At 42.4% G+C, this 27,205-nt stretch overlaps 1 protein-coding gene across 1 annotated transcript in view; it reads left to right on the top strand.

Annotated features, from left to right (window-relative positions):
- The window catches only part of TNFAIP8L3 (TNF alpha induced protein 8 like 3), a 45,522-nt gene extending 18,744 nt beyond the window's left edge, over nucleotides 1–26,778 (top strand). The window contains exon 2 of the mRNA XM_053988888.1: nucleotides 23,792–26,778. Coding sequence (XP_053844863.1) covers nucleotides 23,792–24,354 — 563 coding nt within the window. The 3' untranslated portion in view covers nucleotides 24,355–26,778. The remainder of the gene's footprint in view (nucleotides 1–23,791) is intronic.
- Nucleotides 26,779–27,205: the final 427 nt, after the last annotated feature.

Genomic DNA, 27,205 nt, shown 5'->3' with positions numbered 1-27,205 from the left:
TGCTACTGGGCTTTTTTAGAAGATTTGAAGGTATAATTTTATGTGGAAATTATTTGGGACTAAAAATGTTTAGGATATGCAAAATAGTTATCCTTGTCTTCTGTATTCCTCATTTACCCAAACAAGGGTAAACATCACAGTCTTGAACAGAAATCAGTCTTGGCTGTGTCATTTGCCAGGGAATTTTCTAATTAATGCCTTTGTTGTAGTCAAACAATCTTGTCATTTGATTTCCAAACAGGAGTGAAAATTTGATATTTCATTAGGAAAGAACAATGAACAAGTGCCTGATATTTGAATGACAGATCTTTCCAGCAAATTTGAGATAGCACTGATACTATTTTTTAACTAAGTACCTCAGAAACTGATTACTGTGAAACCGGTTTTTTTTTGTACAATTTTAGATAATATACAATTTTCTTAAATTCTGGTTGGAGAGAAAAAGAATATTTTTCTGCAGTGTCTTTTCCTATTTCTTTTCCAAATATGGATGTTATGGAGAGACATTTCTAAGACAAGTGCAATGAACTTCTCAGTTCTTACTGAGCAGAGACTCTGACAGACTATCTAGGTGCCAAGTGTTAGCATTAATAACCATCTCAATCTATGCTCTGTTAGCCTTCATTTTAGTAGTTATTTTTAAGAGCCAAAATGCTTTGTGTGATGGTTTATTAAGCAGGATATACACTGCAAACAAAAAGATATTTGTGTTCATTATGCTTTCAGAGCTTTCAAATTACAAAAATGTAGAAAATATGTTTTAGATCTTTATATGTTAAAAATATGTCTATTTTTGTGTGTGTTTCTATTTCCAGACTAGGATTCAAAAGTTATTACTCTGATTGTTTCTAAAGCTTCTCTTTTCCTTCCTCTCCCTGATGGCAGAAAGATTCATACATCTTGTAACAAATCAATGTTTATTTCATTTTGCTACTGATTGGGATGTCAGAGGGCTTTTAAGATGTATTGTAAATAAATAGTTTGAGTGAGGCCACATTGGCTGTGCCCCAGAGGAGAAGCTATGGTAATTTTTGGAGCAGCCCAGTGCTATTTTGGACATGAGCTGAACAACCAGCTGTTGTCACAGGGGCAGAAAGAGATTAAAGCAGGGGTGGATGCAGCCTGACCCAGGAGAGGAGGATTCACTGTGCAGCCAGGAGCACGTGATGAAATGAATGAACTGAGCAGAACTGGGGGTGGAAGTGGGATAAAACTTCCCTTTCTCCCACTCCTTCATCTGTTGATCCCAGCTCAGATTGTGAAATTCATATGGGTAAAAAAGATACCCATAAGGTGCACTTCAATAAAGACCTAAAGAATGTATATTGCTAAGGGCTTGTGTTGGTCTTCAGCAGTTTGGAGAGCTCTGCAGGGATTCTCTATATATCCTATTGCCCTCAGATAACAGAGAATAATAAAATCTTCAATTCTAGCAGTGAAAGATTGTCCATGGTGGATCGTGACTGGTAAGAGTTTCACAGAAGATTGCTGGCTTGTGAGAATACAGTTTTCAGAAGCACGGTGGACATCCCACAGAAATCTGTTGAGGAAGTACTGTGTTGGAAGTACATGAGTATGTTGGAAGTACATAAGTATTTTAGTGTTTTGTTACTCTTTGAATGTCACTGTGAAAACTTTTGTTGCCAATTCCCAAATCGAATGCATCATTTGATTGTAAGGGATGTTACTTGAGGGACTGACAGCCCTGCCTGGGCCTAGCAGAGTGGCTTTACTTTTCTTTAATGGGACTAGTCTGTGAGTAAAACTAACCATGAGCTGGAGTTGCTCAGCTTTAGTAAGGACAAGCTCATCCACAGTCTTCTGAGTGTTCTTTGGCTGATGCCTCACAGACCACCTCTCTTCTGGCTTGCTCCTCGGGACTGCATTGCCCTGGAGTCCCTGGTGTTCTGGCTGTGCAATGTAAAAGAAAAGCAGGGATATTCTGCACATGGTCAGGAACCCTACCCAGGGCACATCACTCACTCACTGAATTCTGTCAGTGGAAGACATTCTCAGCAAGAGCTGCCATTGAATGTCTCCCACACCGAGATGGTTGTGGGTACCACCCATCAATGTGGGTGGTACTTCTGTGCCCAGAAAACTTGGGGTCCTGAAACCAACCCAAAGAAATCTTCATTGAAAACAGTAGACAGGTCTGTTGTTGCTGTTGAGTCAGGGAAGGAAAGAAAGACTCCAGTCTTCAGAAGGTGAACAGAAAATGTTTAATAGAAAGTAGCAGGTCTTTTATAACTCGACTCGCTTAGCTGAGACTTGATTGGTCTCAAAGTGAAAACCTCTCACACTATTGGTGAACTATGAATAGCACACTCTGGAAAATCATGTCTATAAACAACCTGTGCAGAAAGAGAGATAATAATTGTTTTAATTCTTTCTCTGAGCTTTCTCACAGCTTCCTCACAGCTTCCCAGGGTTATCCTGGGAGAGCTATGTCTCTGTTCAGAGGATATGTGATTACCACAGTCTGTAAGTGCCAGTCCCTTAAGGGATGGGCAGCATGGCTGGGCAATTCCACTCTGTGGGGAGGAGAGTGTGTGTCAAGCCCTCTTCTACCTGCAGGACTGCTGCACGTTGTTCCTGGGATGCTCTTGGAAAGGCTGGTGGAGATGCAGAATGTGACAAATGGATTTGGCTTCCCAAATCCTCTGGCTGAAACTCCTGAGTATGGCATGGGCAGCAATAGCCACTGTTGCAGCATCTGAATTGTCCCAGCAGAAAGGGAGGAGCTGGCAGGACCTACAGCCACTGGGCAAGGACTGCACTCCTGCATTCCCAGTGGCAGGCTCTGGCAGATCTCTGTGCTCCAGTGTTTTGGCTTTCAAAGGAAGCTTTTGGAAAAAGGCTATGGAACAGCCACTCAGTTTCCACTTGACAGAAAGCAGCACTTCAGTCCCACTAACTGTAGATTCTTTTTAGAGAACAACCCTAGAAATGAATCAGTAAAAGGCACAGCACAAAATAGGCTGCTGTTTCAACTGGCAACTGCGGAATGCACTTGTGTTGGGCTATTTCTGTCTTCCTCGTACAGGAATAATTTCCATCATTTTAAATAATTTTTCCAAGTTACACAAGCTGGTTTCATTTTCCAGCACTAACCGAGGAGAAACCTTTATTTAAATCTTGTAAACGGTCATGGGTGAGTAGATGAACCCGTAACAGAGCTAAATAAATGTGCCAGATACCCAAATGAGTTTGTTATCTGCTCCAGAGCGGTGAAAAAAATAAACAATTCTGATTAAATCTTTGAGTGGCAAACTTCCAATCCCAGCAATAAAGGCAGGCCCTATGTACTCTGGAGCTGACATATTTCTTCAGCATAGAACAGAGTGAACTCTGCAGCAACGATGACTATAGCCAGCTATGGGGAGGAATAAGCACTCCCAAGGAATAAGAACCCAATAGTCTACTGCAGTGTTTTCAGTGTTCTATTTAATTTTGCAGATTATGTAACTTTTTTTTCAGTTCAGAGTGCTTACAGTAAATTTAGGCTTATAAAGACTTGACTAGGTTTTCATAATTAGCTTTTTCTCAGACATCTTGGAAAAAGTTCATGGGCTGCTGTGGTTTGTATATCCTCCAGGTCTGCAGTCTAGGACTCAGCCTAGATATAAAGATGTAACTGTCTATAATATGCTTCACCCAGGAAATAAACCAGTGGAGAATTGTGGATTTTTTTCTCTATCAAGACCTGGTACCAGTGTGATATCACACATGAGTAGTGGTGCATGACCTCCCTGTAAACATTTGAGCTTCATCCAATACAAGGAGGAAAGGGAATACTTTAGGGCTTAGTGATTTTTTTTTTTTTTTGTCCAGCATTTTTTTTTTTAATTAATTTATTCTTTATTTCCCCTCTAATAAATTAGACATCATGGACTTTCAGCTATCTCTGTATAACCTGAACTGCACAGGCACAGCCATGGAAGTCAATGCTTTCAGCTCTGCACTCTTTACTCAGCTTTTTAACACAGTCATTATCAAAGACTGAACATCACAAATATAAATAAGCTATCTGAAGTTAAAAGCTTTGAAGCTTTGTATAACAACTAGTTCTAAATAAAAGCAAGGACTGAAACACCAGCAGCAGCACTTATATGGACAAGAAAGACACCTTTCATGTAGGGAGTACCTACAGAGACTCCTACTGCTCACCAGCACATGAAAGAAGACCAAAGAGGAGACGTGTGAGACTTCACTTGCACGAGGTTAATACATTGTCTGTTTGAATCATGAAAAAACAGGAGCAAGAACACAGGACACTGAGAAGTTAAAAAAGAAAAAAAAACAAACAACTCAGCCTGATTTAATTGGAAAGCATCACTTGGCTGGCTTCTTCAGTAATTGTTGGAAGCCATCCCAACTCTTTGTATATTTAGAAGTGATACAATTCAACTCGTAAATAATTTTTTAATAAGCGACAGTGCTCCCAAAATATGTGACTTAACCCTTCAATGTGTATGACAAATAGGGTTGTTCCTTTCATGCTTCATACATTTAGAACATTTTATGATAACAATAATTTTTCTGTTGTATATTTTAGAAAGAGAATATCACAATACATGCATTTTCTGTCCTCTGAAATGACAAAGGCTTCGGACAGTAGGTAACAATAACAACTGAAACAATAATAATATGCTGAAACAATTAGTATTACCAGTCCTATGGTGTCACAGAGATGAAATTATCATTAAGGAGATCTACATAAGTGTATGCAAGATTAGATTTGATTAAAAGGCAGTCTTTGCACTGCAAAATCTAGTGGTGCTGCATTGTCACTGAGAATAAAAAATTTCCTGAAAAAAAAATATATTTGTGTAACATATCTATGCAATTTTTTTTTTCTGGGGTATTTGGTTTGTTTTGATGGTTTTGTTTGGGATTTTTTTCCAAAAAGACACCAAGTCTACATGGCCAAGGTAGACCAAGGTCAGTATCAGCTCTGTTAGTCTGTAGAGGAGGACTGAGCTGGATTCCCTATTATATGGGAGAACAATTCACTTTTTCAGCCAAAATCGGTGCAGCAAGGCTAACTCAAATGGCAGACTCAACAAGAAAGGGCTGAAAACCTGGGAGATTGACAGGAAATCACTAGGAATTTTAGAAAAAAATGCAGGCACTTCCAACAATATTTCAGCCAGCCAACATTTTCTGTCAAAATAGCTTAAGAATTCCAGCTTATATGAATGCTAGAGACAGACTGTAACTTGTGATTTTCCCTGTCCTCAACTGCATAAGTAGATAAAGCCGTAATATTTGTCCAGTCTTAAGTCTCATTAGGTGCAGAGTGGGTATTGGTCTTCAGTCAACCTATTAAAAACAAATCTGATGAGGAGAGTGCTCCTTCTCTGGGTGTAGAACTGGACCAGTGTGCCAGCACAGGTAGAACTGTGCTGGTGTACACCAGAGGATTTAGCTTATTTTAAAGAAAAGCAAACCTTTTCAGAGGCTGATTCTGTACCTAGGGGCAGAGGATATAGGAAAGACCACAAATTATTTTTGATTCAGGGGTTATGTTTTTCTATGACTTCAGTGCAAATTTCAGCCATGCTCTGACTCATCTTTGGGATATTATTCAATATAGCTATTAAACATTAGATTGCATGAACAGGGTCACCTTAGAACTGGCAAAAATTTAGGACATATTTGAAAAGATATGAGGAAGGGGGGAAATCAATATTTTTTAATTCAATTTCCCAGCAAGGTCTGCTCATTTAACTCAGAACATACCCTATAAAATGACAAAGCTATTTACATTAGAAAGTTTAAGCAGCGCTTGGCTGTGAAATCCCTGGCTGTTAGGGAAGTGTGTTTTCATTAGTTTCAACTGGCTTTGGGTTCAAAAAAAGTAACAAATGGTGCTGAAAATCAGCAAGGTGCCAAGGCTGGCAACAGGGAGTCCCCGGAGCCTGCAGCCATTCTAATCAGGGTACTGCTGAAAAGCTCTGCTCTGAGAGCTGTTCTCTGGCAATGGAGAACGAAAGGAAAGTCTTTTCATTCACTTCTTCCCACTTCAGTGCCTCAGTCAGGACTGACTGGGGAGAAAAGGCTCCTTATGGCAGCTGCTCAAGGGATAAAGATTTTATATTTTTACGTGGGGGTGGCTTTGCTGATGTGACCGCCCCTTGCAGTCTGTCATAGCACCTCGAAAGGGTTACTTTGTTCCACTTCGAGTGTTCAGTTCATTTCTGCACATCTCAATTAGGGAAAGTGGCCCCAGCAGCTTTACTCTGCAGCTCATTCATGAGAGTGCTGCAATGTGACACTGCAAGCTCTGCAAGGAATCAGAGGAAACTTTTTTCATGGAAGCTTTTAAGGGTCCCACGTAAACCTTTGAAGATGAAAGTCCATTTTCCTTGTACGACAAAGAAAGATTGCACAAGCAGGACTGGAAGAACAGAGTGTGATTATAGTTGCCCATATTTAACCAAAATACAGTAATTAGCCTATGTGATAAAAATGACAGCCAAGAAATGACATAGAACTAAGAGTTTCAAAGATCTTACAAATCATTTGAGTTCGGTAGAATTAGCCTATTATATTTCCAAACTCCAGGGACTTTAAAGCATCCACTGCACACATTTCTGCACACATTTTACCATTCCTGTCTCTGAAGCTGTTTATTTCCTTTACTGCTTTACTGACCCATGCCTGTGGTCTCTTCACTTCTGAAGCAAAGATAATGCCATTAAAAGTCACTCCTAAATGTAGCAATTGACAGGAATAATTTATATCCCCATCTTCCAGATGATTTCTATTATTTTGTGGTGAGGGAAAAAAAAAAAAGGAATGAGGAAAGAGCAGACACAGTAAGATTTCAGCTTGTTCTCTGAGAAGTTGTCTTGGTGAAAAATAAACATGACTAAAAGAAACCAGAAAATAGTCTTTCTCTTCATTTGCTGACTCAGTCCCCAGTGAGGAGGGTGAGAGCCTGAGTATGAGACAGACATACTTTTTAAATTCAAGACATTAATTCAGACTGGAGCCACTGTGCAATGCAGGGTTATGCTCTGACAGCTGTGGGAAATCAGAACAATAACACCAAATATCTTGTACCAAAACACATTCTGGGAAAGGTGGTGAAGCACACCCAAAAATACATAATGGTTCACTGGGATATGTCCCCTTTTAAATAGTGAGTTCCCTCTGAAAGAATTGGGAAAGAGGAGCTGCTGGAGATTAAGTCAGTTTTGGATGAAAAGTGGTTGAGGCAAACCTAAGTACATCATGGAAAAAGAAAGCTCTGTGTCATCATATATGACATCATCATTTTACCTGGCCACTTTAGGCCATTATCACTTATTTCAGTAAAGACTTTCTCTCATGGAACTCTGAATATAGCAAAATAATTCTCATCTATGTAAAAGGAAGTAGAATGGAGTCCTAAATCTTGTTCATATGCAACCTTTGGGATCCCCAGCTATTTCAGAGGCAAATCCCCATACAGCAAATGCTCCTCCACAAGGCAGTATTTTCTTCACCTTTGTGAAGAAAAAAATTCAAGTATTTTCTTTAAACATTTTGTTTTCTGTAGCTTATCTGAGCAGATAACTTTTTTCTTACTACAACATCTTAGCCATATATTTCAATTTTTGTAAATTTCTCTTTGGAAAGAAAATGAAGGGGGAAAGCTGCCTCCAAATGCATATAGTTTCATTGATTGTAAAATAAAGAACTTTTATGGGTAAATGTAAAATGAGAAAGCAATTAAATTGTATTAGAAGCAGCCATTACAGAAATGCCCAAACTAAGACATCCAAGTGTACACTTTTAGAATATTGAAATATGCTACATTCTTTTTATAGTGTTGGACCAAGTTTTATTCTGGAACAAAGCAGATTGCTGTACAATTGTCAAGCATCTCTAGAATTTTACAAACCATACCTATGAGATTGTTAATGAGATTTATCAGGTTCCATTTGACCAGTTTACAAAGCAGTACCATTATTATAACCATCTTGATTAAGAAACTCAGAGCTGCCCTGAATAAACCGTGGCATATAATCCATTTATAGACCTGTGTTCAGAGCATCAATGGTCTCACTTAACCAAAAGTCACTGGATACAAACCCTTCTTCAGCTGCTGCCTTAGGATGGATCCTTTGTGTGAGTTCCAAGAAGAAATCACATCAGCCAGCCACGAGCATGAGCATGGGACCAGAACACACACAACGACAGCTGACTTTCTTATTTTTACCCCACTCTTTCCATTTGTCAGAAATCTTGCAATCTCCAACATGCTGCTTGGATTTATAGGCTATCTCTCATTAGATAAGAGACAGAGTTCTGGTATCTGGAGTTTTACTTCTTTGATAAAAGCTTCCCACAAGCAATTTGGTGTATATTAAAGTCAAATAAATGTCCACTGAAGCAATTTTACACTACCACCAGTGGGTTGCACTTAATGAGAGCTCACACAGTGGGGAGTCCGAGAGGCTCACTGGGGAGCCCATTTGCCATAGAAAATGCAATTTTATCACAGACATATTTTGCATTGGTTGTTAAGTAAGCCAAAAAGCTAAATCTTCTACATGTGCTTTCTCTGTAAGCATGAGAGTATTTGATATCTGGGGAGAAAATACTGAAAAGTGGCAGGTGGCAAAACACCTTCTGTCTTAAGGTTTGGATAAAGGACAGACAGCTGACTGATGGGGAGGTGCTGCTCCTGAAACCCTTGAGAGACCCGTGGGCAGGGAGGGACCAACACTGCCAGAAGCTGAAGAAACGCAGATGAGCAAAGGCAGGCCTGAAGAGCTCCATGCCAAGGGGCCCTCAGCAACTGCATCAGGCCCAGAGGAGAACAGATTGCTGCAAAATAAACTATTTGAATAGATTTGGGTGGGGAAAAGGGGGGGGAAAAAGCTAAAAAAGAAAAGCAGGCCAGCTCTCTCTGGCAGCAAACCCAGCTCACTAAGGTGAGGCCCACTGGGTTAAATTGCTGCTCACTTATTTGCCAAGGGAAGCTTCAGCTATACTGAAGGGCTTGACAGCATGAGACTAGGAGCTCAGATTAGCATTGGTTAAAAGGAAATAAGAATAAACAAAAGGGCTCCTCTCCCAGACCTTTCCTGTTGAATATGTAATGCGTGATGTCTCTATGCAGAGGATTGCAAACATTCTCTCTTTTGGTTTAAAGCAACCTGGGAAACTTCATTTAATTAATAATGACTGTTAGTAAAAGTTAAACTATTATTTTAAAGTATCATTCAGCTTGATGATAGAGTTTATTGAAGTGTTCCTGCCAGCAGTTTATTCCCTATGAGCAATACCTATATTCAGAGCTCAAACACTGGATTATCACTCTTTGGCTTTTTGGTGCAAACCCATAGGTATCTCAAAATTATTGTGGTTTATGGAATAATAGTAATGAATTACACATATGCAGTCATTCCTTTGTAAGGCTCCTAGCTCCATTTAAAAGCACAGAAATGTCTCATTTAAACAAAGGCTCTCTGCTTTCTGCTCATTCCTTGTGTACTTAGATGTGAATGTCCCTGGGTTATGCTACGGCAACAGCTGGAGCACAGGCAGGAACTACGGATAGACCTTGTTGCAGGGAAATCCAAACCCTACAAAAGCAGGAGCATGGGACTCTTATTTCTCCAGACAAGTGTGTGATAGGGGTTGCTAGACCCCCTCACTAAAGGGAGTTGGGCCAGTTTTGAGAACTGGGCTCCAAGCAATCTGGCCCATCCCTGCCTGACAAAGTCCTCTCTGGGGATTGCCCATCTGCAGCAGGACATGCCAGATCTGCTGAAATCCCCCTTCGTGAAAGGAATTAACACTTTCCTTTGTTGTATAAGAAGTTGAATGGGAAACATAGGATTGGGCAAAATCCATTTTTTTCCTATAGGACTGATGAGAGCAGAGCGAGAAGTGGATTTTGTCACGTTTCTTCAGGCAGGAAGAGCCCTGAACCCAGTGTCTGTTGTAGCACAACATCCCTGGCTGGGTAATAATTAGCATTGACTCCATGATTCCAGAAGGCTGATCAATCACTTTATTATACTATACTTATTAAGAAACCCATAGTCCTTACAGACAGTCTGGTACAGTTTTACCTAATTGGTCCTTCAATCCAAACACCATCACCATTGGCCAATTAAGAAATCACCCTTTGGTAAACAAATCTCCATAACACCTTCCACATGTTCACAACAGGTGCAGCAAGTGAAGGTAATTGTTTCTCATTCTTTTCTCTGATCTTCTCACAGCCTTCCCCAGGGTCTGGGGAAGTTGTGCCTGCTGCTCTCTGTGCCAGAGACCTGCTGCCACAGTGTGTCCTCAGGCAGGACTAAGAAATGCAAGATTAATTCTCTAGGAAAGAACAATTTGCCAAGTCCTACAAAGCAGCAAGAAGAAAGTAAGCAGTATTTTCCCTCAGGTGGCTGCTGGTTTATCTGAGAAAGTTCCACAAGGTGTTCCATCTTTTAATACCATGTCAATTCCAGGAGAGATAACATGGATCCAAACCCACCTTTGGAAACTTTCTAGGTCAGCCTCGAGAAGCTGCCTATGCTTAAAATGGCTCCAGAAGGAGCAGTAACAGGCCAGGGCCTCTGCTTCTTCAGCAGGTACCACAGATACTCTAAAAATCCATGCTGGAGATCAAGAAAGGGCTGCATTGACCAAAGTCCCTTCAGAAGTGTCAGTTGTTTGGGTGGAATGAGTTCCTGCTGGTGAGCCCAGCGTTCCCTCAGGGCCGTGGGACTCTGTTGTTCCATGCCCAGAGCCAAAGGCAGCAGCTCTGCTGGCAGCTGGAGCAGCCAGATGATAGCAGCGTGTGGGCTGAGCTGCATTGCTTTCTCTTAGCATCAGCCTGGGCCAGATTCAGTTCTTGTGGAGCCTCTCTCCAGAGCCAATGTCACTGCTGCACTCAGAGGTTCCACTCTGCACTGCCCACTGGGTGCTCTCTGTACACTTGTAGGCATCGTCACAAATCAGCCCAGTGCCTCTGTACTCTGAGATGTCACAGAATTCAAACCATGAGGGATGGCACATTCTCTTTATCTGTGTTTGTTGTTGAGGCTTGTCCTGTCAGGCTTTTCTGTAGGTAATGCAAAGGCAGTGATTTATGGTTTTTTCCTATGCAAATTCAATCCTGACTCCTTGGAGCTGCAGTGTTATGTAACGAGGATACATGTGCATACATACATACATATATATATATATATAAACCCCACACAGCACATTGCTGTTACTCACATGCCTCAGAATAATGAAACAGACCTTCTAAGAACTGTCTTGACCATGTCAGCACTTTTCCAGCATCTTTCCCATTTCTGCTTTCCTGAAATAAAGAGTTGTACTCCGAGTGAACTTCAGCACCATGGGTGGTTACAGCCACTGCTGTCACAGTGTTATTAGAGACTGATGACAGCAAAAGCATCCCTGTTATCAGTGTTTCCCTCCTGGCATGATGTGCTTTGCAATGTGTATACACACAATGAACAAGGTAAAAGCACAAAACCAGATTATCTTCATGAGTGTTTATCCTCTGCAGGAGCTCTGGCTGTCAGGTGTTATTTATGCTGCGTGGGTCAGTTACCTCACTGTGAAGATACTGATGCTTAGCAGTTTACTTTAAACCCATAACAAGGAAACCATCACCAGTTGTCAAGTTTCTCCTCCTTTTTTTTTTTTTTTTTTTTTTTCCAGTATAAATTCAGGATTTTTTCTTTCATTGGTGTGCAACATTAAGACATGATAAGTTTTGGCAGATAATATTCATGCAGATTTTGAACCAAAGAGGAACAGAATTGACCTTCAATTCTACCTTCCCATGTTTTCTGTCCTTCCAAAGGAAGGAACCTTTTGCTTGTACTGTAAGGCTCAGCTTTCATTAGCCCAGACTAAGTTTTCCACAGTGGTCATTCCTTGTGGCAGGATTGCAGAGGACAAGTGTGGAGAATACAGCAGGTGGTCTGGTTCATGTGGAATAGATAGATATATTATCCTGTGTCCTTTTTTCCACAAGGATGGAATTCATCACATATTCATTCCTAGTGTTTTGTGCATCTTGATCAGATGCTTGACCTGACACTGTAGACAAGCAGTGTGGAGCAGATCACACAAAGGGTATATTAAAGTCCAAATCAGACTTCATTTTAAAGGAAAACAAGGTTATAGATCACATCTGAGGCATAAGGCAATGTGTTCCTACCAATAAATCCCCAATCAGATGCAAAAAACTTGTAAAAGATGGAGGGTGTGATGAATCCCAGCTGCATTGACCAGCATTAATTTTTCCTTTGTTCATGAGTTTTCTGTTCAGAATCTGGGTTGGCCATCTCCCCAGCAACTAATCTTTCTCTAGGGACAGGGGGAATATAAACAAAAAAAAAAAAAAAGGAAAATAAAGTTACTCAAGGATTCTGCACAGCCTAATGTTCTGCAACCATAAAAATGTCTTTCCTTCTCTTTTGAATAACCAGGCAAACAGTAAAGCATTGTTCAAAATAATAAGTAAATGGAGACTCTTCTAGTTTTGTTCTCTTCCTTGGGGAACAACACTAAACAGCAAACTCTTCTTCTTAGTCACATCTTCTGTCCTTTCAGTTTCAGCTTTGCTGTTGCTAACAAATACTTTACAAGCACTTTTAGAAAGAAAACAAAGCATTGGTTTCACCCTGCATCGAGGATATTGACACATTGAGGTCAGATTTTCCTGTAAAGGTGTGCAGAGCTCCAGTGCTCATATGTGGGCAGCTGTTTCAGTATAGCACAGGCTTAATCTCCTCTGTTGAAGAAGGGGGAAAATGCCTAAACTACAAGGAAAAGGAATTTACTCATTTGCTTGTCAGCAAGGAGAAGCCAGTGACATTTAAGAATAAATTTTCTCTTTTAAACTTGTAACATTTCTAGCTCATTTATAACTATACCATTGAACTAACTCACTGTAGGTGGATTCTGCAATATCAGTCCTGGTGGTTATAATCAAACAGCAAACAGGGCTTGTTTCAGCAAGGCCACGGTGGGATTGTCTGTTAGAAGTCTGTAAGGAAATTGTTAAAAAAAAAAAAAAAAACCAAAAAAACTTCACATGAGTTAAAAGAAACCAGAGCAGGCATCATTCAGAAACTGATATTATCAGCAGCTCTTGCTCAGAAAGGAAAGGTACCCTTAGGTCTTTTATGAACTTGCATAAGCAACATTCCCATCGGGTATTGTGCTGGGCTCATAAAGCTGCAGCACAATCAACAACCAATTGGGGCTAGAGGGAACAAAACTGCTTCAAGGATCAGTGAAACCCTCCCTCCCACGCTGGAGCTCAGGTCTGCACCTGAAACCTGCTGTAAGTGCAACAGTTCAACACCTGGCTCAGAAATGCTGGTGCTCTCCACCCTGCAGTGGGACACAGCACTGGGGCAGAGGGAGCAAGGGATGCTCTGAAAGGCATGAGGAGAGTCCTTGCAGTGGGAGCCATGAATTAATCCAGAGCATCTTCTTTACCCCAAAAGACTTCACAAGTTGCATCAACTCTTCCAAATCTGGTTAAGTCCTTTTTTACCTCCTGCACAATCTCAGAATAGGAGCTAAAATTTTGGACTGCAGTCAGTGATAAATTAGATGTATTTACAACTCCAGGCCTTTGCATTCATGGAGGGAGTGAAAACTGTTATAAATACAGAGACAAGTGCACCCACATACCTCATAAGTAAAGATTCTGTGGCATAGATAATATCACTAAGGGGAGGGGTCAGAGAACTATTTCTTTAGTAATAGACACACGCATCTGCAGAGCCTCTTCTAGCAATAGGTTTGGGTTGGGGTTTTCAGTTTGGTTAAAGGGTTGTGTTTGTTTTGTTGAGGGGGAGGGTTGGGTTTTTTGTTTTTGTTTTTTTTTTGTTTAATCTGTTAAGGAACATCAGTCCATCATAAGATAAGCCTCACTTGAAGCTCCCTTATGCCCATACCAGGCTCTCATGTTGGAGCAGGTTTGACATCCTTTGTTTGCTTAGTGACACTCACATCACAGCCCTACCCTTCCAGCTGTAAGACAGCCACAGCTGTGCCTCTCTGTGCACTGTCAAACAGCAGCTCCAAATGGGACCCTCATCTTCCAGAGCTGTGAGAACTAATCAACAGCTTAAAAAAAAAAATTTGCTGTCAGACATTTCTTGCCATTATTGTCCTCTTCACCTTCCCCTCATTTGATTTTGTTCTCTGGTATAAACAGAGTTTGGAAGCATGGCTGGAATTAAATGTGGAAATTAACAGCTCCTCTGGCCTTTTTATTTAGGGACCAACAGTATGTTTTTCCAGCTGCCCCTGATACTTGACATTGGATTATTTCCCTTCCATCCATCACGTTCTTAATTCAAAACCAAGTGGTCAAGCAATCAAATACCAAATTAGGAAGACAATAGCACACAGTGTCCATAAAAAAGTATCTCCCTCTTTTGCCAGATACACAGATGCCATTAACTCATATCAAGCTTCAACAGCCTGTCTTTCCCCTGCACTCCCCTTGGCCTCTTCCCATTTCCACACACCCTACAGGTGTTACCCAGCCCAGCCAGCTCACACTGGCTCAGTGCTTGGAGCACTGCAAGCTGAGAAGACACAGTGCTGTTGTCAGGGGTTTTGCCTGTTTTTAAAACCAAAAGCACAGAAGCAGAGTGAATTACAGCTGTGTTTCTCACACCCCAAAGAGCCTGCCTGTCCCACAGAGGGGAGCAGATGAGCAGTGTGTCTGGGATAGCTCTGCAGGGGTGGAGCTGCTGCCCCATCCTCTCCCTCTGGACATGGCAGAGCTCAGCTCACACAGCCACTTGGTCAGCAGCAGCTGGACACCTGCTGCAGCTGCATCCTGGTGTGGCTTCTTTGGAGTTTATTCACCTTGACCTGGTTTAGCAGAAATACTTCCCCCTTCCCATGTTCTTTCAGCCTCGCATTAAGCTACAGAGAAATGCCATCTCAGTTTCACAGCATCTTCAGACCAGCTACCCTTGGGGTCCCAATTGCTTGCTTTCTCATGGAATTTTGTACATCCCTAGAGCATAGATGTGGTTATTTTTCATGCCATTCTTAATATATTAGAGTCAAAAATAGAATTATTCTATGTAAAAGGCAAGGACATTTTATCTCCGGAGAAAGAGCAGTGTAGTGCAACAGCAAGCAATTTGAAGGCACAAAAATAAACCCTCAACATTTTCTTCCTAAGAGGATGAGAAATGGGTGGGGAAAAAATAGCAATTGGTGAAGCAGTACCCAGTAGCTTGTTTCATAGCTGCACTTTAACTATTTAAAGCACACAGATTGCACAGAGGCCATGTTTAATATTTAGGGCTGATATTGATGGGCCTTGCTTTACTAACAGCATATTATTTTGTTCCTACTGGGAACAACCAGCTCCTGCATGCTAAAGAGACTTCTTTGGAAGGGATAGAAAGCATTTGAGCTGCAGAAGCACAGGGAAATCTGACCCTGCCCTTAACCAGGAGTGGTGCCTGTGGTAAGTGCCAAGCACCAAGCCCACAAAAGCACAGATGCCTCCACAGCCTTCCTCTCTCCCTCACCCTGCCAGAGGAGAGGATAAAAGAATACATGAAAACCATGTACACCCTCATCAAAAATTCAAGTCATCCATGAAACTGGACTGAAAGCCCCCAAGACCTGTGCATGTTCAAACAGCTTTTCAAGTTTTTGTTCAGAACAAATCAATCCGATTGGAATCACTGCAAGCAAGTTCAACAGATCATTGACAAAGAGAAATGCTACAAAAATTGCATCTGGATAAAACAGGACAGCTGCAAGATCTTCAAAGGTTTCACACGACTTTTAAGTCTCTGTGACAAACAATACTTTGGCAAGAAAATCCTTTCTTTCCTGGATAATTGTTACCTTAGTGTGGAAGAACATGATGGTTGAATCCTTTCAAAGAAACCTACAAGTCTTCATTCCTTAACAAGATAATTGTTTATCATTCATTACATGCCTGATATTCCCCAAGAGCCTCTGTCCCTTCTAAGCAATAAACAACCCCTTAGCACATATCAAAGAACTCATTACAATCCTGTTGTGAAAATTACATGGCCAGACATTAAAACAAGCATAATTTTCCTATAGAGATAATAATTATTTGACTAATTGGGTATTTTTGCCACACAGTCCCCATGATAGCTTCTTTTTTCCCTGCTGTGTCTTCTAGAAAGGACAGTGTAATAAATGTGGTAATTGTGGGAAAGGCAAAGGACATGAAACACAAAATGTTTCAGAGACTGAAGTTAATTTCTTCAGTAGTTCCTGCCCAAGATTTTTGTAGAGAGCTTATATTGGGGAAAAAAACTTCACAGATATTTTGAAGGTCAAAAACTCCTGGCCAATTAAAGATGTCCCTGAGTGCCACCAAGGCATGGGCTGCTGGGGTTGGTGAGCTATCCATGCTTAAGTAAGATCTGGCTGTATTGTTTTGGGTATGCCACCTCTTTGGTCAAAGGAAGTCTTTTAGAGTAAAACTAGCATTTTAAAAAGCCCCACATGAATATAGTCAGAAACACCTGTCTCAAAACAAGAACAGGATCAATAGGTTGTTGCAAGGGTTAGTAACCAATCTTCCCTTGTCAAAACTCTGCTGTCAGTGGGGAACCTTTTTGTCTGGCAGTGTCACGCAGAGCTAAACAAGCTTTTTCTGGGACAGGGGTGTTCACTCTTTGCACTGTATTTTGACATGAAGATAAACTGACATCAAAAGACTTTAAACCTGTTTATAAAATACAGTGGTCAGTTTATCAAAACCTCTTTTAGTTGTATAGCAAAGCTTAGAAACCCAAACAACCTGGTATTTTACTATCACTCCTGGCAGACAGAATATAACTCCTGAGCAGTTCATTTAAGAGCAAAGCCTTGCTCACACTCTGGGTGTACCTCAGGGTGCTGTGCAAGCTCTGCATCGCTCACACTCACTGCCAGCTGCCAGGACCTAACCAGGTGTGTTTGCTGCCTTGGCAGAGCTTCCCCCTGTGCTGCAAAATACAAGGTGCAAAGTTGAAAATGAACTCTTGAAAGTCACCCTACACAGCTACCATTCCCTGAGCCACAGCCTGGTTTAGGCTTTGGTTCTGATTTACATTAGCAGGTTAATAAAATTAAAAGCTTTAGTGGCCACTTTCTGAGAGTTGTCTGCTGCTTGCATGTGCCCAGCTGGTCCCTGGCAGGCTGGGCCAGGGCTGGGCCCTGACCAAGGCAGCTGCTGCCTGGTCCAGCCCATTGGTTTGTGGGACACAGTGGCAGAGATGATCCCCAGTGAGCCCCTTTGGCAGGGAGTGGTTTCCTCTCCCACAAGCTGGATGCGAGTTTGCAGGATATGACCAAGCACAGTGTGTCATTTGTAATGCCAAACAGCAGCCATACAAAATCCCAGCGTGGTGTCAGCTGGGCCATATATTCAAGGGAGTGCCTGGGAGGGTTTCCACCCTGTGAGCCAGGCTCAGCTCTGGGACAGTGCTGTCACCCACACACCGCTTGCCAGCTACTGCTTTCAGACCCAGGAGAGCAGCACAGCAGTGCAGTTCAGTTCCCAGCCAGCTACCAGGGGCAGCAGGAGCAAAACTCAGCCAGACCCTTTTTTGGCAACTCCATCAGAGCTGGTGGAAACTGCAGCTGAACTCCTCTCCCCTGGACAAGCTCCTGGAGGCATTACCCAGAGGACAGCAGTCTATCCACTCACTCTGCACTGCTCTTCTCTTTACAGAAAGGCCCCCCCAGCCTTCCACCACCTCCTCCAGGTATTGAAAGGCAACTCCAGTATGTAGCAGCAATAGAGTACTAGAAAAGTAAATGCCAGATACAAATCAGCAGCAGAAGTAAGACTGTCCATTGGAATCTCCAGTCCCCAGGTTCCCAGACAGAGCTGTTTTTGTGGCATAGTTACTGCTCATCTACAGCACTGAAAGGAAAAATGGTCTTTTTTTCCATTCAGTCATATTTCCTCTGTACAGGGCTGTTGCTGCCATTTCCAGCATGTCTAAGTTCTGCTTTCAGACATTTGGGTACTGGTACATTCTCCCAGGATCATATAATTATCAGTCTGTAATCTCCTGCTCCACTGCGGATATGAGCAACGCTTTTATGCTCACAGTAACAATTTAGAAGTGTTAAAGTTTGAGCACTGGGCCCCTGGTGCTTACACGTGTTTAAATTGGCCCTCCCTGAAAGCTGATGTATTCCATCTGCTCTGTTGGATTTCTTGGCTTAAAGTTACTGGAAACACTGAATGTTTCTTCTGCAGTGATCCTGTAGCTGTCCAAGAGTAATACACACACTCAGAGCTCGTGCCTGGGCTGCTCAGGACTAAAACACTTCACTACAAGTGGCTTTAGTAGACTTTTTTTCCTGTCTGCTTTTAGAGCTACATTGAAATCCTAAATCCTGCAGCTGACATTTCTAATCAATCCTATAACATGTAAGTAAGACTTGATGGATAAATAAAACACACATTTGCAGCTCATTTCCTCTAACCTTTTGCCTGAATTATGGAAATTAACTAGATTTTTTTGTATTTATGTCAAGAAAAGGAGCCAGTGCAGGAAAATCTTTAGATTATAAAGAAACAGTAAATTATCAACACCAGCAGCAGCACTGGATTAACCATTCAGATATCCACTGCAAGAGTTTTACAATCCAACTGCCTCATTGCCATTCCCAGACTTCCAGGCTCAGGGGCAGGTATATCACTAAGTTAAAGTACACAGATGCATTCAAACTGAGTCACACAAGTCACTAAACCAGCACATTTCTACAACAGCTTTCACAACCCAGCTCCCTCACACTGTAGCAGACTCTGAGAGTGTGCCTGGCCCTTGGCTTGGTCCATCTCCCACGAGCCTGAGCAAATGCTAGCAGCTGGAGGGATGCCCACGTTTCCAGCAGCGCTGCTGACTCCTTGAAGCTGACTCCTTTTGCTGCAGAAGCTGTATTTTAAAAGTGAAGATTCAGGAGTATTAAAAATATTTCAGCCTCTTCATCATCTTTACCTTCTAATGCATTTCTATCTTGTTCAGTTAAGATTCAGCCCTTTGCTTACTTCCAGTACATCTGGAGCACAGATGCAGGGAACCTTTTCTGCTTCCCATCGCCTCCCATTCCTGCCAAGCTGCAGGAACCCTCTTCAGACCTGCAGCCTCTTCATGATTTCAGCTCAGACCTTTAATTTAAAACAGCTCAACTCACCTCTCCAGGATGCTCTCAAGCCTACTCAGTAGCTCCACCACGTGCACTCCTTGGCTGGAAAACACAACCACCCTGACTGCTTTGAGCTGGGGTTACACCCAGTGTAGTGGAAAATCAGGCAGAGCTCCATGTGTGTCTCACTTTGGAGCAGGTGAAGCCAATGGCTGAGGTAAGTGATTGCCCAGGACAAGCTGCACCAGGCACTGGGGTAACAGCTCTCAGTGTCAGGTGAAATTCCAGCCAGCTTGCTGATGCAATTAAAAATGCACTGGACAACCTCCAGAGAAACCCTTTGATCAACTCCTCCTCTCTCAATTTTTGTGGTGAAGCCACACTCTCTCCAGAGTTCACTTCAACTCAGCTTTCAGCCATTAGCCAGGGGAGAAAATATCCTGGCTGCAAAATGGTATCATGCCTTTGACTAAGTGGCTAACTGGGGGGGAAATGGATTCATTGTTCAGGAGGCTGGTTTCCATATCCCCATAATTGCTTCCAGCAAATGTTGACCATTCTCCCTCCTCACCATAGTGGAAGCATCTTCTGGTTGACTGCATTTGCCGTGTGTTTTGTACAGAGCAGCTGAATGCAGATTTACATAAAAATAGTATTGCTGAGCATTTAGTTCTGACCATTTTGTACTTGGTACAGCCATCTGCAATCAAAATGTTTGGAGAATATTACAGATGTTCTTGCATGTTAGTCTCAAAAACTCCTAAAATATAAAACTCTTACATCCACTCTCTAGAGTTGCCAAACTTTTTCTGCACTTCTGTTATTAAGCAACTCTGTTATTAAGCAATCGTGTTATTAAGTTTAGTGGATGTGAGACATCTTTGTCATGTTCAGCACTGCATGCCAGGAGCTGGGTGCTCACTGCTGGGGAGTGGTGTCCTACCCTGACCATGGGACTCCCTGGGCACAGGGAGCCTCTCCCCATCCTCCTGCCCACAGCTGGGCACTCGCCACCCCTCTGTGGGCACCACACAGGGGAAACACAGGGCTGGAGAGCTGCACTTCCAGAAGGATGGAAGATTGCTGTAGGATCAATCCCACCACAAGGAGCTTTTTAAACAGCTTTTATCATACGCAGCCCTCTAGATGACAGAGACAAGGTGAGAGCAGATCTGAAGCAGAACTGGCCCTTTCTTTAGTAAAAACTAAGATGTCAGATTTTCTATAATGGAAGCTAATCACTACCCAACAAAGCAGTGTGCTTGGAGGGTGGTTTTTCATTTTTAGCCTTGGTGAAATGTTCCTGAAAGCTAATAGCAACTATAATGTCGTTGCTGATTTGTTTTGCTGTATGAAAGAAAGCAGAAAATAGAATTGCTGTATGTAGGAGGTGAAGATGTATTTTGTGTAGTGAGCAATGTGCTGCAGTAAGAAAAGGCTGCCACGGTAAACATGCTGTCCCCACGAAAGCCTGAATGTAATCATGTGGCTAACCACTTGTGATCTTTGAAAGGCAAGGCGTCACCTGGGTGTCTGAGCACAGTGTGATTTTGGAGGCAGGAATCCAAACAATCAATCCAAACAGCTTCTCTCCCTCTCCAGCAGATGCTGCTGCAAAAGCTGCACACCCTGAATCGAAGCAAAGCGAGCACAGCCCTGTGTGAGCAGCCCCCACGCCGCTGTCTGGATGCACAAGTGGGCTGCTGGCTGCTGGCTGCCTCCTTGCCATCCCACACATCGTCTGAGTCCAGCAGCAGGAGCTCAGGCAGCACAGGCCATGCCAGGGCCCGGGCAGGCAGCTCCCTGGGCCAGGTGGATGCTGCCCTTCACCTCCTCCGGAGCTTGGCAGCAGCTCCTGACGTGGGGCAGGGACCGTGGCAGCAGCTGCAGCTTCTGTGTCCAACAGACACCACAGTGCACAACAACCTGTGTCCCACCAGGCTCTGCTGTGCCCACTGGAACCTCTTCTGCCTGGTACAGCTGAATGGGATAAAGCACATGGCAGCCACGGTGCTGAAACCCATTGCCAGCTCCTAGAGATTATGCAGTACAGAGAGCAGCACACATCCTGGAGGGAGCCAGGGGAAAGGAGCTTGCCCAAAGGATTTGGGTCTGCCTGGTTTCTGAGGGCATGGCTGGGAGGCTGCAGATGCCAGGAGAACAAAGTGGGGAGGGAGCCACAGCAGCAATGCAATAATACATTTCTTTATTTTACTTTTAGAAAGATGAGGAGGAGCTCAGTCTCATGCTATTAAATAGTAGATCCCACACTTGGGACTCACTGTGGAAAAGCATTCCAGCCTTAATATTGAGTTAAACTTGGCCTGATGGTTTCCAGCTGTGCTGCCTTTTCACAGCCTGCACCTTTCACTGGGAGCTGTGGTATCATTGTCTGAGCTACCAAACCCAAGGGTGTCCCGGGAAGAGTCCCATGTTTGAAGGTCACACTGCCCAGTTTTGTGGGTAAGAGACAGAACTTTGAACACATGAACATACATCACACTTTATTTTCTGTGCCAGACAACTCTCCCTTCTGAAAAGTTCATTAGAAGATTTATGTGCTAATTTAAAATCCAGCTTTGTCTCAGAGACCACATAGGGGGGAGGGAAGCTGCACGTGTCTGTATTTAAGGTGCTGGTGGCTCTGCTGGTCCCCAGGGTGTGGGATGGGGATGGGATGTTTCGCTCACCCCAACTGCTGGCTTCGCTTCGAGCCACAGAATTGCAGCAGCTCTGCAGAGCTGTCCCTGCAGCAGAGCCAGGCACAAAGGATTCAGCTGGGCTCTCACTGGGCAAAGGGACATGAGGCTGAAGTGTCGTGAACTTCAGTAAAATTAATATCCTAAAAATCTACTGCAAGTATTTTCAGTTTTTGATCAAACCAGGTGCTGATCAACTACATCCACTTGATTAATAGCAAGCACTCACTACAGAAACAGACACTAACAATCTACCATTTCAGTGTGTCAAATGCACATAATTACTCATCACGGATACTATTTATATGCCCACGTACTGCTAAGTGAAAGAATGCTTTCATCCTGGTTTTATCATTTCTAGATTAAATCACAGTTTTTTCCTATTTCCTCCAGACAGCGGCTCAGCCCCACAATTTTCTCTCCAAATGACAGGCAATTCTTTTAAGCACATTGAATTATTTTTTCCAGGTGGTGGTTCAGTTGAAATTAAATGTTACTCTTTAACATTGCTCAACGGTACAGCTGTGGCACACAAAGATGACAACTTTAGTATTCCAGCCAACTTGAAAATCAGAATTAAAAAGAGGCCTTTAAATTCAGTGTTACTCACTCCAAGTGAGCACTGGCAGCCAGCAGCCCTTTTTCCTGGCGTGAGGGTGTAAGGAGCACAGGGAAGTGACAACACTCGTGTGCTGAAGGCTGGAAAGGGCCTTGGAGCTCACTCCACCAGCTTAAGGACTCACTCAGGCCCCACAATCAAATAAGTACTGGAAGATTTGATTTTTATTGTCATTTTTAATCTCTTAGTGGTTTGATTTCCCAGCAGCTGGTGAAGGACACGGTTACCTCCATCCCCCTGGGAGCAGCCAAGGCTCTGGTGTCCTGTGAGCAGAGCGAGGTCCCCAGCTGGCAGGGACACACGGGCACCTCCTCTGCAGGAGCACAGACTGAGGGGAGGTGTGAGGAAAAGGCAAGGAAGGTGTCTGGGAACAGAGAGGCCACTCTGGCATCACTCAGAGCTCACTGGCTCTCCCCACATACACACCCTCTTCACCACCTGGCTACGGTGACAACGTGCCCTTTGGTCCAACAGAGGCTTTGCTGCCCCAGTATTAACCTGGGCAGTTATTTCATAGCCATATTTCCTTTGCTTTGTCCACAGAAGATCGGTTAGAAGCCAACATTAATGTGAAGAACAGAGGAAGGTCAAATTAATCTCGACCAAGAATTACAGAAGTTCATGAGATAAAGCCCAGCAGTAGCCATGTGTTCAGGTGCTCTGCTGAGTGAAATGTGCAGATATGAGTAAAAGACAAAAAATACAAAATATTTGTTTGATAAATGTAGAGTAAATAGCTCAGATATTTTTGTCTGTCAAGGACTGCATACACTGAGGCACCAACATTTTATAAAAGTCATATTCTATAATTTTGCAAACTGATAACAAAAGGGCAAGGCATTGATACTACAGATAAAGGCACATTAAATCCATTCTTGTGAATCTGCTTAGCCTTACCATGGAACAACAGTGCCTCCCAATGACCAGAGTGTAACTCTGAAGGTTCATATATTGCTTGTCTCTGATACTTCATGTATTATTTCAACCACAACATCTCAGCAGATCTCTCTGCCAAGAAAGCTTTCATACTGAACTACAAAATTAAATTACTATCACAGAATCAGCATATATATCCCCTGCCAGAACATTCTGTCCTTTTTTTGTAAGCAAAAGCCCTCAGTGGCTGCAAGACCTGAAACATGGGTGTGTGGAACCCCAAGGATACCTGGCAATAGCGTGTTGGGAATGATCCTGCAGTTGTGACTGTTCTGGTCAATCACACATCAGACACAAGGCGTCAGTTTAGCATCCAGGTACTACTTTTCTTAACTGATTGCAAAAATAATTCACCAAATAAAATTAACATTTCCCCTTTTTTTCTTCCCCAAACCAGGTCCCGATTATTTCAGCTCCAAGAATCTTGCACTGCAAGCCCAGAAAAAGATCCTGAGTAAAATGGCAACCAAAACCATGGCTAACATGCTAATCGATGACACAAGCAGTGAAATCTTCGATGAGCTGTACAAAGTAACAAAGGAACACACCAGAAACAAAAAGGAAGCCCATAAAATCATGAAAGACCTGATCAAAGTGGCCATAAAAATCGGGATCCTCTATCGAAATAATCAGTTCAACCAGGAAGAGCTGGAGATCGTAGACAAGTTCAGGAAGAAGCTGAACCAAACCGCCATGACAATCGTCAGCTTCTACGAGGTGGAATACACTTTTGACAGGAACGTGCTGGCAGAACTGCTGAACGAGTGCAAAGAGCTCGTGCACGAACTCGTAGGGCGGCACCTGACAGCGCGGTCCCACGGGCGCATCAACCACGTCTTCAACCACTTTGCGGATGTGGAGTTTCTGTCTGCCCTGTACAGCCTGGACGGGGATTGCCGGCCGTACCTCAAAAAGATCTGCAACGGCATCAACAAACTGCTCGATGAGAAGGTTCTTTGAAACTGCACTCAAAGGCAAGAACCCAACCAAAAACTTCTCTCTAGAACTGGCCACCCTTCCTAAGCCATGGTAGGCAAGCAAGCTTCCTTCCCATCAGTCTTACTACAGTCCCCTGCAGGGCCCAGAAGGTGCTCACCAGGCTCATGATGAAGTGGAAAACTTAAATCAGAAAGCTATCAGTTTTACTGTTTTGTTCAGATAATTCAGTCTTTTTCAAGGAGCAGAGTGAACAAGGCTGCTGATATATATTGTTCAGACACAAATTGCTATTCACCATGATATCTCTAGCTTTGTGTTCAAGGCTGACCATGTGAACAGAAAGTAAAATCAGATGCATGGCCATGTAAAAATAGACTGATGAAGGCAAGAGCCTTCATTTACCCCCAAGGCCCTTGGTGCATATATTTTTATTATTTCCAGGCTAACTGAAAAGGCTTTGACAGAAAGTAGGGCTGTAATGGATTCAGTTCACTCCTTGCAAAAGGATTAGGAATCAATATGAGAAAACATCTCTGATTTTACATGGTATATAAATCTAATAAGAGAGTAACAAATCATACAAATTGAAGCAGGAGAAAATATGAAGAACTGCTCTGTGAAGCAACAGTCTCATCAGTTAAGTTTTATACCTGCTAACAACAGAGAGGAGGTTTCATTTTAATTTGAAAAGCAGCTCAGTGGCTCAAGCTCAAAGGCAGATAAAGTAGTACAGCAGTTCCCCTGCTCTCAGGGCTTGTCTATTGGGTAACAGCAGGTGAGTTCAGACTGAAGGTTGTGCTGCTCATACTGTTCTGCCTGACAGAACAAAGTACTCTTTGTGAATATTTTGAAATTGCCCTTGTGAGGAGCAGCACGCCTGAGACACCAACATTTACATCCCCGATCCTCAAAATATTCAGCCTAGATAATGCTCTTGGTTCAATGTACCCATGACAGTTGTGCCTACAGTAAATCAGAGGTGGGGTACAAAGGAACCCCATCCCCAATTCGTGCAGTGCCTCCAAGTGTAGCATATCCACAGTTGTCAAAACAGAACAGCCTTATGACTCTGGTGAGTTTCTGGAGTGAGTTTTTGTTCAGAATGTTTTCAGTGAAACAAGATATAGTGATGTCTTCAAACTGAAAACATTTTGCCAAGAAAGAGTGGGTTTTGTACAGTCGTGGTTGGACACGGGGTGTGGAAGAAGAGTGGATGATCTGGCTGCCACTTGCAGAACCTGGGTAGGTGGAGACTGATCCAGAGTGAAAAACACATGTTCAGAAATCTCTCCTCTCCTTGTCCTCTCCATTTTATCCTCCAGACTCATCTCTATCTCCTGACACTGCAGTATCAGGAACCCTCTCCTTTCAGCTGACACAGAGAGCAGACAGTGCCATCATCTGGGGGTAATACCTTCCATATCATGTATGCTGTAATAGAGAGATGCATGTATCTGAAAGTTGACTAAGACAAGAAATATATTTGAAAGCCATTCCTCTCTAAGGGAAGCTTACAACTTGATCACTCATTACTTCAGGATAAGGAAAAAAGCCCACGTTTCTCATTTAAATAAATTCTTGAATACTATGGTATTAAGAGAAAACTGTTCAAAATTCTTATTATGCCTTGTCTTTCCTCACCCCAGAATAACTATATTTTATCTCTTGCAACAACAGTTTTTACTGTCATACCTTCATACAGTTGAGAATACACACACACCCAGGTCATATACTCACTTGGGTTGTCCTAGATGGATTTTTACCTGTTCCCAGGAGAACTCATTTGAAGCACAGTAAAAATGAAAGACATTGGTAGAAGAGTTTTTAATGGTATAAATTTCCCCCTGTATTTCCTTTAACCATTAAAAGTAGATTTAATCTTAATGAAGATGGACAACTCCTTTGCAACACAGAAATGAAACAGCAACATTTGGGGTTGCAAGTTCAGCCATTGCAGAGCCATATTTACATGCATCATTACCTGCATTTCTTCCAGGCATGTACTTGTCAACTGATGCTTTTGAACTGTATTTCTTGTATCCAATGCTCCTGTCCCAGTGCACATGTCAGACTTTGTGTGTTTCATTTGTGGCAAACAAATTTAAGTTCTTCTTTTAAGGCCAGAAAAAGATTATTCAAGATGTTTAAAGGAAAGGGATATCCTGTATTTGTGACTTTTTGTGTGTTTCAAGTATCAATATTCAGATTCTGGTATTTTAAACACACCAGCTGAACATCTGTTGTTTTATTTAAAAATAATCTGAGTAGCCTTAAGGAAAGATATGTTTTCAAGTATTTCTCATACTTGCATATCCTGTATATTCATTGTTTACTTTTGTACTGGTAGCTTGGTATGAACATTGGTAAAATATGGGCAATGTTCAGGTCACCTTAAATATATTATGTATTATCACATTTGTGGATTAAAAATGTGTGATTACTGCCCTTTTTGTTTCCTTTTGATTTATTTATCCTACCACCTCTATTGTATCACAAGCACATGTCAGCAGCAAAGAGCAGGTACCACAAAATCTCACACTTCCAAGGACCTACTTGCAAGTTTCCCATTATGTATTCAGCCCAGTTTAGCTTGATGTGATTTAAGGTAGATAGAAGACCTATTCCTGACAGATTTCACAGCCCTGTCCTAAACATGGAGATGCTGGAACCTACCAGAACATTTTAACAGGAAACATTTACTCTCATGTCCTTATTCCCAGAAAAGGCAAACTGTTTCAGCTGAAAGAGCTCAGGATTTGCAAACAACTCACATGGCAATTATACTGAAAGCAGTGAAATACTGGCACAAAGAGAAAACTGACAACTACCTTAAAATCAAAGTTTAAAGCAATCTCCTTAAGTGGTGCTTTGA

This window comes from Vidua macroura, chromosome 12 (assembly GCF_024509145.1).
Source record: "Vidua macroura isolate BioBank_ID:100142 chromosome 12, ASM2450914v1, whole genome shotgun sequence".
Taxonomy (NCBI): Eukaryota; Metazoa; Chordata; class Aves; order Passeriformes; family Viduidae; genus Vidua; species Vidua macroura.
The sequence above is the reverse complement of the archived record's forward strand: the minus strand, read 5'-3'. Positions and strand labels throughout refer to the sequence as shown.